General features: G+C 40.6%; 1 protein-coding gene across 18 annotated transcripts in view; it reads left to right on the top strand.

The window, feature by feature from the left end:
- ZNF827 (zinc finger protein 827) overlaps window positions 1–15,247 on the top strand; it is a 102,790-nt gene that overhangs the window by 14,108 nt on the left and 73,435 nt on the right. For all 18 annotated transcript variants that reach the window (XR_014945744.1, XR_014945749.1, XR_014945747.1 and 15 more), the window contains exon 2: window positions 12,960–13,970. Coding sequence is in view for 10 of the 18 variants with exons in the window: in XM_085546446.1 (XP_085402572.1) it covers window positions 12,960–13,970 (1,011 nt within the window). In the remaining 8 variants the exon portion in view is untranslated. The remainder of the gene's footprint in view (window positions 1–12,959; window positions 13,971–15,247) is intronic.

The raw sequence follows: 15,247 nt of genomic DNA, 5'->3' as shown, positions 1-15,247 counted from the left end.
TTGCTTGTAACAGGAGGTGTATTGCTCCCCTAATCCCCACCTTCTAAACCATTTGCTTGAGGGGTATGAATTGCAGATGCCAGTGAAAATTGAAGCAAAAAAGTTGAGTATCTCAACCTTCTTCTTGTCTGTTGCTACCATCCTGCCTGTATTGTTCACTGAGGGAGAGACGGGAAGTACACCTATTTAGACTTTGCTCTTCTGGTTGATGTACTTGTAGAATTCTTTCTTGTTCTTTGCATTCCTTCCAAGCCCAGTTCCTGTTAGTCCGTGGCCTTCCTGACCCCAACCCTACACAGCCTAGCAGCATCTCTGTATTCCTTCCAGGCTACCTGTCCCTCTTTCCACTGCTTATGCATTTTCTTCTTCCATTTTGACCAGCAGGCCCTGGTTTAACCATGTTGCTCTCCTGTCATCCTTTCCTCACTTCCTGCATATCTTAAAGATTTGCCATCTCTTCTCCATTCCCTTGTCTTTGAGGACAGTTTCCCAGGAGGTTTTATTGCCTAACTCCCTGAAAAGCTGGAATTTGGCTTTCCTAAAATTAAGCATCCTGATTTTACCCTTTGTTTGATGTCCATCAGGATTGTGAATTCCATCACTCCTGATCTTTACAGTCTAGGCTGCCTCCAATCCTGAAGTCACTAATCAGTAATCTATTCACTTGCGCTGACAAGTGACGGGCACAGTCTTGCATCTTCCCTGATGGGGCTATTACTTGGCTTAAGAAGTTATCCTCAATACATTCCAGGAGCCTCCTGGATTGCCTACTGCTTGCTGTGCAACTTTTACAGCAGGTATCAAGGTGGTTGTAGACCTCTAGCAGGACAAGAGCCTGAGATTGCAACACCTTCTGTAGCTGAAGGAAGAAAGCTTCATGAACCTGCTCCACCTGGTCAGTTGGTCTATAGGAGACACAAACCACAAGGCTCCTTTAGTTACCGTGATCTCTAACTTGTATGCAAGCTTTCAACTTGTGTGTGGCCATTCTGCAGGGACAACTCATTTTCTTTCTAAATGTAGAGGACAGTTCCTCCTCTCATCCTTCTTAGCCTCTGCCTCCTGAACAGCTTCTAGCCATCGATAGCCATGCTCCAGTCATGGGAATCCTCCCAGGTTTCAGTGATGGCAACTATGTCATGGTTTTCTAGTAGCACGATGGCTTCCAGCTCCTCCTGTTTCTTTCCCAAGTTGCACGCATTGGTGTAGAAACACTCCAGCTGGTTAGCTGGCCTTGTCACCTTGGAGGATAATTCCTTAATTCCTTTGAAGCATTCCCCTTGAGTTTCCCTGCTGCCTTCTCCTGTTACCTCAGCGGTCCCTGGCTTATTGCTGTAAGATTTCAAGTGTGTTGCAATTCTACAGCAGGTCTCAGGGCAACAGGTAGAAGGGCCCACTAGCACATTGTCTCTCTGACTTAGCTATGCCATCTCACACCTTATCATGGGCAGGCTAGATGCCTCCAGCCATCCAATCAGCAGATAGGTCTTTTAAACTTTGTGTTATGCGTAGTCTTTTTCTTGCAGATTGATCACCACAGCACCAAAAAGGCATTGCAGGGCATGCAGGAAGAAATTTTGCTGGTCTTTTTTCTGCTATGTAAGGCAGAAGCTAATCTCTTTAAAAATACATAAAATTCCTCTGTTTCTGAGCTTTCTGTTCTGGGTCATATGTCAAGTTATTGGCTGGTTCTGTGATCATTCCTGTGTTTCACTCCCCTTTCTTGAAGTCCGTCTATATAATGAACTGAGGTTGTTGTTATTTTTATTTTTCTTTCTTTCTTCTAGATACCTTAACGTAGAATGATCCTTCCATTTCTCAAGCAGAAATGTCCAAGTGAATGGATCTTGTCTTTCATAATACCTAAACAAAATTGTATGCTGGTAGATTTGAGAATGCAGATGTACTTTAGTGCTTGAAATCATGGTGATTACTTAGTCTGACTGTAGTATTCCCTCCTTCTCTCTCTTTTCTTATGTGAGGCAAGGGTAACTGCAGGTTCACATCTTGTCAGGAAAAAACTGTACCTTGATTGTGGTGTCTTCAGCCTCCAAAATACAACAGAAGACTGTATTCTGGAATTGGACTACTACAAATCATGTATTTGTTATATTTATTATATATTATTATATATTTATTCAACTCAGGCCATTCTATGATTTATTTGGAAATGAGTAGTGGAGCAGGTTCTAGTTTTGGTTGTAATAATCAGTTTAAAAAAAAACCACTTCATTCAGGACCTGCCAAAGGAATAAAATCTCATCTTACTCATGGAGTTAATTTTCATTCAATGATGGCTATAAAATATTATGGATTCCTATACTGACCATTTGGCATTCATGTAATTATCTCCCACAATAATTTGATCTGGTGTGGTAGGCCTTGACTCTTTATATGCTAAGAATAATATAAGCATTAAGAATAACGTTTAACTCTTCTTATTTTGGATGTTTCGGCATGTCAATTACCTTTTGGTATTCAGTAGTTTCTTGCTGATACAGCCTATTGCTGTAAACATCTATCTAGAGCAAAACAAATGAACAAGCAAATGAATTTTTACCAACTGGAAATAAGTGCAGGGAATTTTGAATTTTGAATACTTATAATTAAGGAAAATTAAAATTTGTAATCACTGTGCTGAACTTACCGTGTAAGTGAGCTCACTGAGGTAAATGTGTGCTGAAATAAATGGTATGCTGCCACTCCAGGTGCAAGAAATGTCTCTGTGTAGGCTTGCACGTGGATCACTTGAACCATCAAAGAACATTAAAGTTGATTCCCTTTTCAAATACAGCCATGGAAATAACAGTTGATCTCCTACATGTTTAATTTGTCCTCACATTTGTAATATTCTTTAACTCTGGTATTGTAGCTGGCTTTAAAAGATGTGAGAAGGCTGAATTTCTTAATTGAGGGGCTTTTGAATCTGACTTAGAATCTGGTAGCTAAAGAAGCGTTTAGTTTTATAGCAAATGCTTTATCACAGTCTCTTTTTCATCAGACAGAAGAGATGTATTCCTCAGACATTTTAATGTGTAGACTTCAGGTTTTCTGTTGGCCATGTTCCTTCAGCGTATAAATCAGTGTGATCACGATCTCTAGCTTTATGAAAGGTGTGTTTACACTCAAATACGTGTTATTACAGGATGTTGACGAGGGCCTGTGCAAGAACCTTTCAGTAAGGCTGGCTGGGGTACTTTGCTTAGTCTCTGTAAAGCATTACAAGAAGAACATAGGTACAGTAAAATACGTTTTGTAGGGAACATGATTTTCTGTTGTTAGACTGACAGTGTGTGCGTCAAGAATCTGTCTTGGGGCTACTAACAAAGCCTTTTCAGACCAAGCTGTCTTCAGGAGTATTTGTTTCTTCTAGAAACCTCATTCATCAAAATCAACTGTTTTTGTCGGCAGTCTCTCCAGGAGTTCTAGGCATTGGTCAGGTCAATGAACGAAAGCTATTATTTGGGGGTACTGCTTGAGAAATGGTCCTTTAAAAAGGTTCTTTTAAAGCCAAGTGTGTTCCACTTTGTTTGGTGCGCACACCTTGAGTGCTTCAGCTCAGTGAGCTTCAGAGAGCGGGGAAAATCCAGCTAACACAAAGTCATTTTAAATTGTAAGGAGACAAGTGAAGGCTTTTTCTTCTCTCATGAACACTTTGCAGCCCAGTTCTAGGGATAAATGTTTATAAATAGTATTAGAATAATCTTTGATGGATTGTTCAGCTATAGATGTCCCAGGTAGGACATATAAAGCAGTCTTCATGAAACTGACTGCCATGACCGTACTTCTCACAAGGACCAGGTTCTCTCCGGGAAGTGTAGGAGTACACTGTGATGATTTGTGATTGGAGGGAGATTCCCTGGTGTTTTCTCTTGACAAAATGTGATGTGTTTTGTACTGCAGAAGACCTCAGGGAAGACGTGACTCAAATTATTGTCTAGTATAAGTGCTTTCAGGCCACCAACTCCAGTCCTACTTCCTCATTCCTGCCTCATGCACATAAGTTTTATTCCAGCTTCTTGGCAGTCTGAGTTCTTTTCTGCCAGATTAAGTGAGTTGAAATTGGCTCACCAAGCAGTCGAATAAAGAACTGAGCAAATATAAGACTGGGCACAGGTCTACCATTTCTGTCAGTCATAAGGCTTTGTCATCTTAACAGTGTATTCTGACTGCACTTGAAGGCAGTGCCTGTTGATTTGGTGTTTGAATCTTTGAATCCTTTGGAAGCAGCACTTCTCAAACCAGATCCTGCAGTTTATAAAGATAATCTCTCGCCTAGAGCAAAATAATTGTCAGTCTTGGAGGTAAGATGTGTGCCCTTTGGTGTGCCCTTGTAGCCAAAAAGGCCAGTGGCATACTGGGGTGTATTAAAAAGAGCGTGTTCAGCAGGTCAAGGGAAGTGATCCTCCCCCTCTACTCTGCCCTGCTGAGGCCTCATCTGGAATATTGTGTCCAGTTCTGGGCTCCCCAGTACAAAAAAGAAAGGGATCTCTTGGAAAGAGTCCAGCGGAGGGCCACTAAGATGGTGAAGGGCCTGGAGCATCTCCCCTATGAGGAGAGACTAAGTGAACTGGGTCTGTTTAGCCTTGAGAAAAGAAGGCTGAGAGGGGACTTGATCCAGGTTTATAAATACCTGAGGTGTGGGAGCCATAGTGATGAGGCTGGTCTTTTTTCAGTAGTACGTGGGGACAGAACTAGGGGTAATGGGATGAAACTACAGCATAGGAAGTTCCGCACAAATGTGAGGAAGAACTTCTTTACAGAGAGGGTGACGGAGCACTGGAACAGGCTGCCCAGGGAGGTGGTGGAGTCTCCTTCTCTGGAGATATTCAAGACCCGCCTGGACGCCTACCTGTGTGACATGGTGTAGGGAGCCTGCTTTGGCAGGGGGGTTGGACTCGATGATCTCTAGAGGTCCCTTCCAACCCCTACGATTCAGTGAAGATGAACTAGCAGTAATCTTCAGAAGAACTTGATGTTTTTGCAAAGATCAGACTTGCTACCACTATAATGTCCTGTTTTGTGGTTTGTCAATAGACCAGAGAGCCTTCATTATGTAGTGACAGCTCACCTCAGGAGAAACCATCTATTTCTGTCTTTTTTCATAGATACCTAGCTAGTAACAGAAGGATCTTTTTTGGCAGGTAATGAAACCCATTTGACACACTTATTTTAGGACATTAGCCTGAAAATAAAAGGTAAGTGTCTGATTCCCATCTATGACAAAATCCTTCTCCTTTGAGGGAAAGGAAATAAAGGTAGTTTTATGTTGGCTCTGATGAGCTTTTTCAGTAATTCATCCTGCCTCCCTCCTTCCTTGGAGTCCATAACAGCTGGGTTTTGTCCCTGAAAGGAAGTAGTGCTGTGCATTTTGACTTTCTGTCAAACTGGAGAACTGTTGGGAAGCCTGGATTTCTGCACACTCACTGTTGTTTGTACATAAGGGCAAAGCATCCTGAACAGTTCCAGTTACTATGAGGTAATTAACTTGTCTTCCTATAATCTTTTTCATCTTGGAGCCTTTTTCTTTTAAATTATTTTTTATTTTTAGAACAAGTGCTGGAGAAATTGCTAGGTGAGTATTCTGAGATATTTCTTGCAAGTATATTTTTTTACACTCACTTTAAGTTAGGGATGAAAGCAGAGGATATATGTCCTGTCTTTAAAGGCTGTGCCTTGCTTTTCCCCTGTTCTCCTTCCCTCCAGTTAGGAAAATCATTATTTTAGAAGATGTGGAGATGAAATAGAGAGCTCTACCTAGGGCTTCTTTCCCTGTCTAATTGTGTGAATATTTTCACACATCTTAAACACAGGGGTGAAGGACAGAACAGAAGAGTTATCTCTTTTTGGCAGTTCCTTCTTGCAGCTGTGCTGCTCTCTCTGGGTCAGCCTGCAGTAGAGAAATTTGGTTCAAGCACCAGCAACACTGCTAAACCATTTTGTGATGAGGTCAAGAGTTGAATAATCATCCCGTTGATAAGTGAGCGAGCCAGAAATTCTGTTGAAAGAGGACAGTGACTTACTGTGCTGCTTACCTATTATAGGTCACAGAAATGATGAAGGGAAAATAGGGGACTGAGGGCACTCTAGCACATGACTGTTTATGTAACTGCGACTTCTAAGTTTTATTTGCTGCAGTTGATGTAATAAAAGAAGTTAAGGCAGGCCTTTGTGTCTTTATTAGAATCATGATTTTCTTGCAAGCATCCCCTTGGGAAAATCAACAGTGCTACTGCTCCGGATGTATAGCCCAATCAAATGTGACTGTAAATGCTTTGTAGAGATGGAGCTTTGGGTATGTTGGTGCACAGTGCACCCAGCTTCCATGAAGTAGTTCTACAGACTGAACATCCACATAATCTGCTGGGTGTGGGAACCCACAATTTGTTGAGACCAAAGAAATGACGAATAAACTTCTAAAAAAAAATTATTTTTTTTTTTAATTGAAGTGCTTAAAAAGACACCTTGAATACAATAAAGGTAGTTTGTAGGGAACTGGGTGGAGTTTCTATAGAATGCACCAGAATAGACTTCCTGGATATGGCTGCCACTTTAAAGCTTGTCAGTATTGCTTTCGGTACTACCTGGTTGTTTAATTAGCAAGGATTTCTACATGAAATGAGATAATGTGAGTTAGAAAGTTAGGTGATAATACTGAGTGATCTCTTGTAATTATTTTTTTTTCATTGCTGGAATGATACACAATGCACATAATTCACCTAAGGATATTTACTGTGTCCAGTCCTTAGCACCTTCATTCTGTTTTCTAGTCTGTACTAAATTCTGCCATGATATTTCTGTGGCTGATTGTTCTCATTGAATATTCTGTTAACAGTGAGGACTTCAAGTTCCTCTTCTCTAATTTTATCCTGGATCTTCTCCAGTATGGCTTCTACTTTCTGTATTTCTCTAAAACTGTTCTGCCCAGGGTGACTAGCAACTGCTCTGACAAATTTCAAGGTTTCTTTGCCAGTGGTACTTACTCATTTTGACTGGAGGAAGAGAGCATCCTTATGTACTCCAGTTTTAAAGGGCTGGAGTATATAAGTCAACAGTTGATTGACCGTTGAAGAGCTAAAACAGAGACCTGGTGGAGCTGCATTCTCTTCCTGATTGTGCTGCCACTGTATGATGGGAAACCCGTCTTTCTTGGATGTGATGCTGGTGGTAATGGTTGTGATGGAGTCTGGGTAGCAGCACCTGTAAAGAGAGTGCATTTTGCAACAGACTGCCAGAGCAGTGCAGCTTGGCCTGTGGCCAGGTCTCTAATCCTTGTTTGAGGGATCTAAGAAAGGAGATGGGAGGGAATGGGGCATGGAATTTTGATGTGTCACAGTGACAGTTGAAACCTTCCTGGAAGCCAGATATGAGCACAGAATTTACTTTGTCTCACCTCTTCCTTGTACTTGACTAGTTATCTGCCTTTACGGTTATCCATGTCTTCTCTGTTCTCAACTGCTTCTCATCCTTGTTACATCTCCCCCTTTTCTTGCTGTTCTTGATAGAGGGCACATGAAGCCAAACTCTATAAATTGTTCAGTTGTAGCTCGTTTTCTTTTTTAAAAAATGATTTTTTATTTTTATTTTTTAAATTTGACTACTTATCTAAGTCACTCAGTGGTTCCGTAGAACTCCTCATAGATGGCTTTCTGGTTCATTTAATACAACCCTGTAAATTCTTTAGACGTCTTGCAGGGCTCCTCAGTTCCCCAGTGTATACCTATAACTGGGATGACCTACTCTCTCAGTAGGCCATGGTATAGCATGTAGTATCAGATAATATATAAAAAGGATTATGGTAGGCATCACAGATGGAATGAGATACGCTGTTAAACTGCTGCTTGTACTCCCAGGTTAATCGAGCTTCAGTTAGACTAAACAAAAGCTGCAGGGGTAGGAAAATATCATAGATAAGAGCCAGAAGTGTGTTTGAGCAGCAAACTGGGAAGATTACCCGGGTGCCAAATAGCCAACAAATGCAACTGTAACTTTATTTAGATTGAGACAAACTTGAATGATCATATCTGAAACTTTTATATACATCAAGATATTTGATATCAAGATGATAAAAATGAAGTGTTCCATCACTATTAATTCCCAGGTCTGTAGACTCCCAGACCTGGAGCATAACTGCTGAAGTTAGGGCAATCTTACCTGATGTATCTCATCAGCAATTTTCCTGTGAGCATTTCTTTGAAGTCATTTGACATCTTCTTTTATATTTATTTTAATTTTTATTCTGTAATCTCATAATTACGACTTCCATGTGTATAATGTCACTATAGTGTATGGAGGAATATAAATATCCATATGCAATGTTAATTCTGTATTGAAGTACTGTAACTTAATTATTGCACTGAATAATTGAAATGAAATTATGTCCCTTTTACAAAGAAAATTCAGACTCCTAAGGATAGATTCCTTAACTGTAGTTATTTTTCAGATAATTTCTGGTGGTCCACACAGTGTTCGTGTAATCATGCTTTTACTGCTAACATATGCCGCTCAATGCCATAACTTGAAGACTCTTACCTTTTCCTTGTGCTTCATAGACTGTTCCTACATGGAGTCTACTGCATTCATATTTATGTGCTTCAGGTCCATACAAACTGGCATTATGGAACACTTGCTGCTTTCAGGAGTGGCACGTGTACTGTTACATTACTTTGCATAAGGTGTAGCTGGGCTTTCCCACATTTGAATTGGATGGCTTAGTATATAAATCAATAAACATATTTGTCTTTTTTCAATTTTCAGAGATAAGTAGTTTGGGCAGTTAATATTTACACCTTTATTGAAATCACAGTCAAGTTCGTGATTCTACATAAAGGAGCAGATGCTCTCAATGTGAAATAACATAGTTTGGGGTTACTGAGATTTGTCTGTCAAACTGAACTCTTGGGGGGGAAACAGAACTTCTCTGTATTTGCAAACAAGAAGGCAAGCATGGTTAACTGGTGCTTCTTCAAGCAGTGCTTTTGCACACATTTGTGACTTTGCCAGAGATTGTTTGATAATGGGCTACATCAGTGGCCCAACAGCATGTTGGTGCTTTTTGTTGATGCTGACAGGAGTGGAAAATACTTCTTTGAGGTTCCTGGTGCAGTGTGATGGCACATTCCTGAAGCATGCGGGACACCTGTAACTGTACCAGTCTCTGCTAGAGAAAAGTGATTTGGGAAGCAGATCTCCCTTCAGAACTGCTGTGGAAATCAGAAGAGAATAGTGCTGACTAAGAGTCAAGGTCTTGACTCTTGAATCATGTTGAGAAGAGCCAATCTGACGAGCAGTTACTAGCTAACTGTTGGCAGATTCCCAGCAAAGTCTTGTTCTAAGTGAAGTTGATGAGAATTCGTCCTTAATTTTTAAGCTACCTTTCCCTATTTTGCAATTTCTATGTGCTTTCCTACCTACATTAAGCATTTCAGACTTAAACAAGAATGAAATGCTTGTAGCTGAGCATGCATTAAGTAATTGTGTTGTAACAAACTGTAGTATGTTTGCTGTGGGGAGAAGAAACTTAAATGTGGGATTGCATTTCTACTCAGCTAAGCTACTAAGCTTTCAAAGGCTTCTCACTGGAGCTCCTTAATTGTGTTGCAAGGGGAGGAAAAAAGGCACCATGCAGACCTTGTGCCGCAAGTAGGGAATTCAGCTGAAATTTCTTGACAAGCACGTGGAGATTGACTCTAGCTTCAGTTGGGCTTGGACTGGGTGTCCCATGCACTCATCCCCTGAGTTCTGAGGAAGGTTTTATTCATTTTGAAGGTGTGTGAGTCGGTGGGTTGGGCTGACTTCTGGCGTTCTGAAGCTTGTTCAAAGGCTTGTGAGTCTATGTGAATTAAAGACCTGCCCTAAAGGCCTTGAATGGCAACTTTGCTTAGAAGTAAAATTGTCAGGCTTCACAGTTATGCTTCTAAACCAATTCACTAGTGTTTAAAAGGAGGTTTGACTGAGTTCATGATAAGACACTGATGCTGGCTTTTTCAGCATTAACCTTACAGCCCTAAAGTACAGTGGGCTTGATACTGCAGCAACTGTGGGAATTACTCAGGAAAGGAAAATTAGAACTGTGTCAGCAGTTAGAGGTCTGATTTTTGTGTACTGAAAGAAACTGTACTGGGGAAAAAAAAAAGTTCAGCTGGATGTTGTGATAAAGACGCTGCAGAGGAAATTTGCCCATTTTTTGTACAGACCATTGGAAGGAAGTTTTGAGCAAGCTTAAGTAGGCCCAGGAAGATGAACAGCAGGAGGGGGAGCTCTTTGCACTGCCCAAGGTGAAGGGAATTTCTGGCCTTGGTAGCAACCTCTTAGTAACGTCATACCTGTCAGTAGTGTGCTGTTGGCTGCCCTTACTGTGAGCAAGACCAATGTAGAATGTGTATGTCTGGGAAAAGAGCAATGATCTAAGTTATCTTGCTGTCCTGTCTGCCTTTGCTGTCTTTTTTTGGTTCCAGATATTGCGTATTTGTGTTAGTGTCAAAGAAGGCCGTATTATGGCCCTGCCAAAGCAGATGTAGTTCCACACTCCACATCCTTACTGTCAATTTGCCAGTGTCCCTGCTGTATTTCCTGGGTTGTCAGCCATAGAAAGGAGAATAGATAGTGAAAGTCTATGTGGGATGTTTCTTTTGTGGTTACTGCAAAAACTGATACAGGTGAGAGGGAAGAACTGATTTCCAGTGCAAGTAGGATGAACAACATTTTTAAGAATGTTATATAACAGGTATATTAAAGGACTGGATGCATCTACGAAATATCAACATAAAGAAGGGGTACACACCAAGGAACAGAAATTTGTAGGTTTATTAAATTGAAAATTTCTCTTAAAAGAAACCTGCTTCTGGTAGCCATATACAGTTAAATATCCCTCAGACTGTAATCTTTTGATGACTGAGTGGAGAGAAATACAATTATTATTATTTATGGGCAGGGAATGGATTCGTGTAGAGAGAGGTCTTGGTGTGGGAGGGATGTTTTAACACAGACAAACATAAACATACATGAATTTAAGTGGTAGGATGTAGGCAGGCTCTGTCTCCAAAGCTGCGCAGCGGTGTCAGCTCTCTGCTGTGCCCTTCTCTTGGTCTGTTATGTCAAGGAAAGTGCCAGCAAGATGTTTTCATGGCTCCCAGTCCATAATTTCCTTGCTTCAGGTATGGTTGGACAGATTTCTCTTCTGGCTGCGCTCAGCTCTGTAGCTCAAGTTACTTGCTAGCGCTCACAGGATGAAGAGGGAATGTGTTCAGTTTCCTAAAAGCTGCTGTAACTGCTGCCTTAACTACTTAGCATGTATTTTCTTTATTGGAATGTACCTGATACTGGCCTTTATGCTTAAGCTACTGTTAACATTACTGTGTCTGTGATGTTAACTTGGGTGGTATCGAAATAATTTTAGATAAGTGCTCTGGGTTTTTCTTGTTTTTTGTTTTGAATAGCAACAATGCTAACCCTCTTCTACTTAAAATACTAATCTAAGGAAACGTGGCCATTTGTCCATGAGATCTTAAAACAGTGAAAGAAATTCAAGAGCTTTTGAGTAAAAGAAACTTATACTAAGAGGCACCATCTCTCATATTGTATGTAATATCTAAAAATAAGGAAATTTGCCTTCAGATAGTATGCTGTTATCTCTACATTTAAAATGCAGTTGGCTAGATTTTTCCTTCTTACATTCACTGGATCAAAGTAATAATACAAATATAAGATTTTATTCATCAACTTCTCTCCAAGCTTTGCAATTTGCAGGAATTAAATAAGGGATCTAGAAGTAATACATGATTATAGGTACGGGATCTAGAAGGAATACTTGCTTATAGGTACGACACATACCATGCAGGCTTATTTCCAGAATGTCAGAGGAGGGTTATATTGAATCCTTTTGTTTTGCTGTAGTGTGATTACAAAGATTGTTTTGTAGCTAGGGACACTGAGTCTAACAGCAAGAAACGTGAGAGGTGTCTGGCAAGAGATGATAACATGAATTCAGTTCTGGCATTGCTGCTATTCTTGACTATGTTCTGATTGGCCTGCAAGATCTGGAGGAAAAAAAAAAACCACAAAAAATCTTGGTCACATCTGTATAACTTTACATACCTTAGAGAAAGAAGAGCAACCCATGGGCACAGTTCTATAAACACTGCCGGTTAGGAAACTAGATGAATTGCAGGACCCAGAAGAGAAAATATAACTAATTGCATTGTGACCAACACATTATATTTAAATATAATATACGTATATACATATATAGTTTGGGGTGGGATTTGAAACTTTGATAAGAATGATAAACAAATGGAAAAGAAGTCATGCAAAAAAAAAAAAAAGGTTTTAAATGTAAGATGTTCCTCTCCCAAATAGTTGGAGAGATTAGAGCTTTAGCTTGCATTCTTGTATTAGTCATTTCCGCTATTCAGACATGAAGTGTGTATTATTGGTAAAATTTTATTATATTTTAGATAGGGGTCACTGCAGGATTGGGCTGAGATTTAAAGTCTCTGGAAGAAACTTCTTTGAACAGCTATACACCTGATCGGCTTTTAAAGGTTATCTGTACTGAGACTCAAGTATCCATTACTTTCTGGGCCTATTAAATCCTTGCTTTATATCACAGAGTTCGTAATGTTTGCAGGATGTGCAAACTACTCCAGTAATCATTGCAGTGTATGAGTGGTGCCATGGTATATATTTGTGCCATATTTGTATTGCTGCAGTTTTAGCTGCTTTAGTCATACTGACTGAACAATGACAAGCTTCCATGATTTTGTCTTCAAATGAACCCTTTTTCATTTTCAAAAACACTTTTTCCTGGTCACCTAATCCAGGCTGATGCCAAGTCCATGCACTTCAGTGGGATGTCAGGTGACTCTTCAGGAGAGTTGTGAAGAGCCAAATACACTGTATATTAAGGGGTTACTTTGAACAGATCAGGAAATAATACTGTTATTCTTGGTTCCACACAGATGGTACCAGGCAGGAAGAAGTGGAAGGTGAACTCAGTGAAGAAGAACGGTGGTTTGGAAATTCTTCAGAGACTCCTTCAGAAGCATCATATGGAGAAGTCCAGGAGAACTTTAAGTTGTCTCTGGAAGACAGGATCCAAGATCAGTCCACTTCCCCAGATACTTCTTTGGGAAGTGCAACTCCTAGCAGCAACGCAGCGGAGTTGGGAACCATTGAAAATGAAGCACTAAGAGACACATTACAGAGCAAAGAGCACCTTTCTCCTGACGCATCATCTCTGTGTGAGGAAGAACCTGCTGGTTCAAATAAGCCTCTGAGCAGTAACCTGAGGCGGCTGTTGGAGGCTGGCTCCCTCAAGCTGGATGCTGCTGTTACAGTCAATGGCAGAGTTGAGTCCCCTGTAAGTCTTGGCTCAAATCTCTCCTTTTCTCCACCTGCTCATCATGCCCAGCAGCTCAGTGTGCTTGCCAGAAAGCTAGCTGAGAAACAGGAACAAAGTGACCAATACAATGCAGGTAGTCACTTTATATGGAATCAAGGTAAGTGGTTGCCAAACTCAACCACCACCTGTAGTTTGTCCCCCGATTCAGCTATCCTGAAACTGAAAGCCGCAGCCAATGCTGTTCTGCAGGACAGATCTCTTTCAAGGACTGAAGATAATATAAGATTTGAATCCTTTTCCTCACCTTTTAGCTCTCAGTCTGCCAGCTCCACATTAGCAGCTTTATCAAAAAAAGTGAGTGAAAGAAGCATGACTCCTGGGCAGGAGCACCCGCCTCCGGCTAGTTCTTTCCTTTCACTGGCTTCTATGACCTCTTCAGCTGCCCTGCTCAAGGAGGTTGCTGCAAGGGCTGCAGGCACCCTGTTGGCAGAGAAGAAGAAATCACTGGTTGCTGAGGATCCCCTGCAGCTTTCAGAGGTGAAGCAAGAGAAAGCAACTCCACCACAGTCTTTGGAATTATTGTTACTGCCAGTCCCTAAGGGAAGAGCATCCAAACCCACTAGTACAGGTATGGATATGGTTTGAGCAACTAAATAGTATGCATTTGTTTTTCTTTAGGCTTATGTAGCATCTCTTCAATGGGTCTGGATTTGTTTTGATTCTGTGTATTATGAGAACAATAATTAGGTACTGTAGGGAAACAATAGAAAAGCTTTTTAAAACACCAGTTGAAGACCAAACTGTCACAAATGTTTCCATTCTATGAAAGATATAAGGACCCAGTTCTGTATTTTTTTATTTATTTTTTTAAATTTCATACAATGGCATTTCCCCCCCCCCTTACCATGTTCAGAATAAATCCACAAAAATATTTAATGGAGAAGATCAAAGAATCCCTGTTAGGGAGCTCACAGTATCAGTGAGCATATACAAAACTAGTGCTTTTGAAATGCTGGACAAGGAAGAATTCTCCCTCCTGCTGTCCCTGTCACAAATGGACTTTTGTATAATCGCTTACTACCCTGTCCTAATTTACCAGAGTATATTATTATGTTGCCACTTTTCATTAAATTTCTTCTTGCAGCATGAATAAATCTCACATGTTCAGTCTTTTACAAAGCTTTGACATTAACAAAAAAAAAAAGCGATCTGTCTTTCTCTGATTTAGCTCAACAAGAGCCATTTCCCACTTGAGCCTTCCCTCCACCAGTTCCAACTGCTGGCATTCAAGGAATTGGGCTTACAGGGAATAAGAAGAAATAGTCTTGGTAACGAAAGCTTTGAAGAACTGGTAGGCCATGCAGGAGAACTTAAATTATCCATCTTCAAAATAAGGAAAATCAAAATTTCTTTCACCTCTTTTTATAAAATGTTCACATCAGTAGTATGTATTTCTAGTAGAAAATACACACTTCTCATGTCTGATGTCAGTGTTCTTCCTGCAGTGGTATTCTCCTGTAGAGAATAAGGAAGCTCATCAGGTATCTTTGCAGGGTGCACAAAGCAGTTCAGTACCTTAGAGCTTTATCAGACTGAATTTGTCAGGAATGGTAGCCTGACTGTACAAGTGCAGCAAATCAGTTGGGGTGCCTGACATGGGCGTTGTAAGAAAGGGATCTGATGAGGTACAGCTGAGAGCAGTTTTTTGCTGCAAGATGCAAGTGTTCTACAAGGGTTTTGCCACTATATTTTGCTAAGGCAGTTAAAGTGGCAAACTTTTCTTGCCATGGATCTTGGCATAAGGTTCCCATTACTTTAAATAATGTCCTTTTCAGAGTAATAGAAGTTAAACCAAAGAAAGGCTTCTTTATGTTGAACCGGGAGTACCCACACTGGCTACACCCA

The sequence above is a fragment of the Coturnix japonica genome, chromosome 4 (genome assembly GCF_054131305.1).
Source record: "Coturnix japonica strain WE chromosome 4, WE-NBRP24, whole genome shotgun sequence".
Taxonomy (NCBI): Eukaryota; Metazoa; Chordata; class Aves; order Galliformes; family Phasianidae; genus Coturnix; species Coturnix japonica.
The sequence above is the reverse complement of the archived record's forward strand: the minus strand, read 5'-3'. Positions and strand labels throughout refer to the sequence as shown.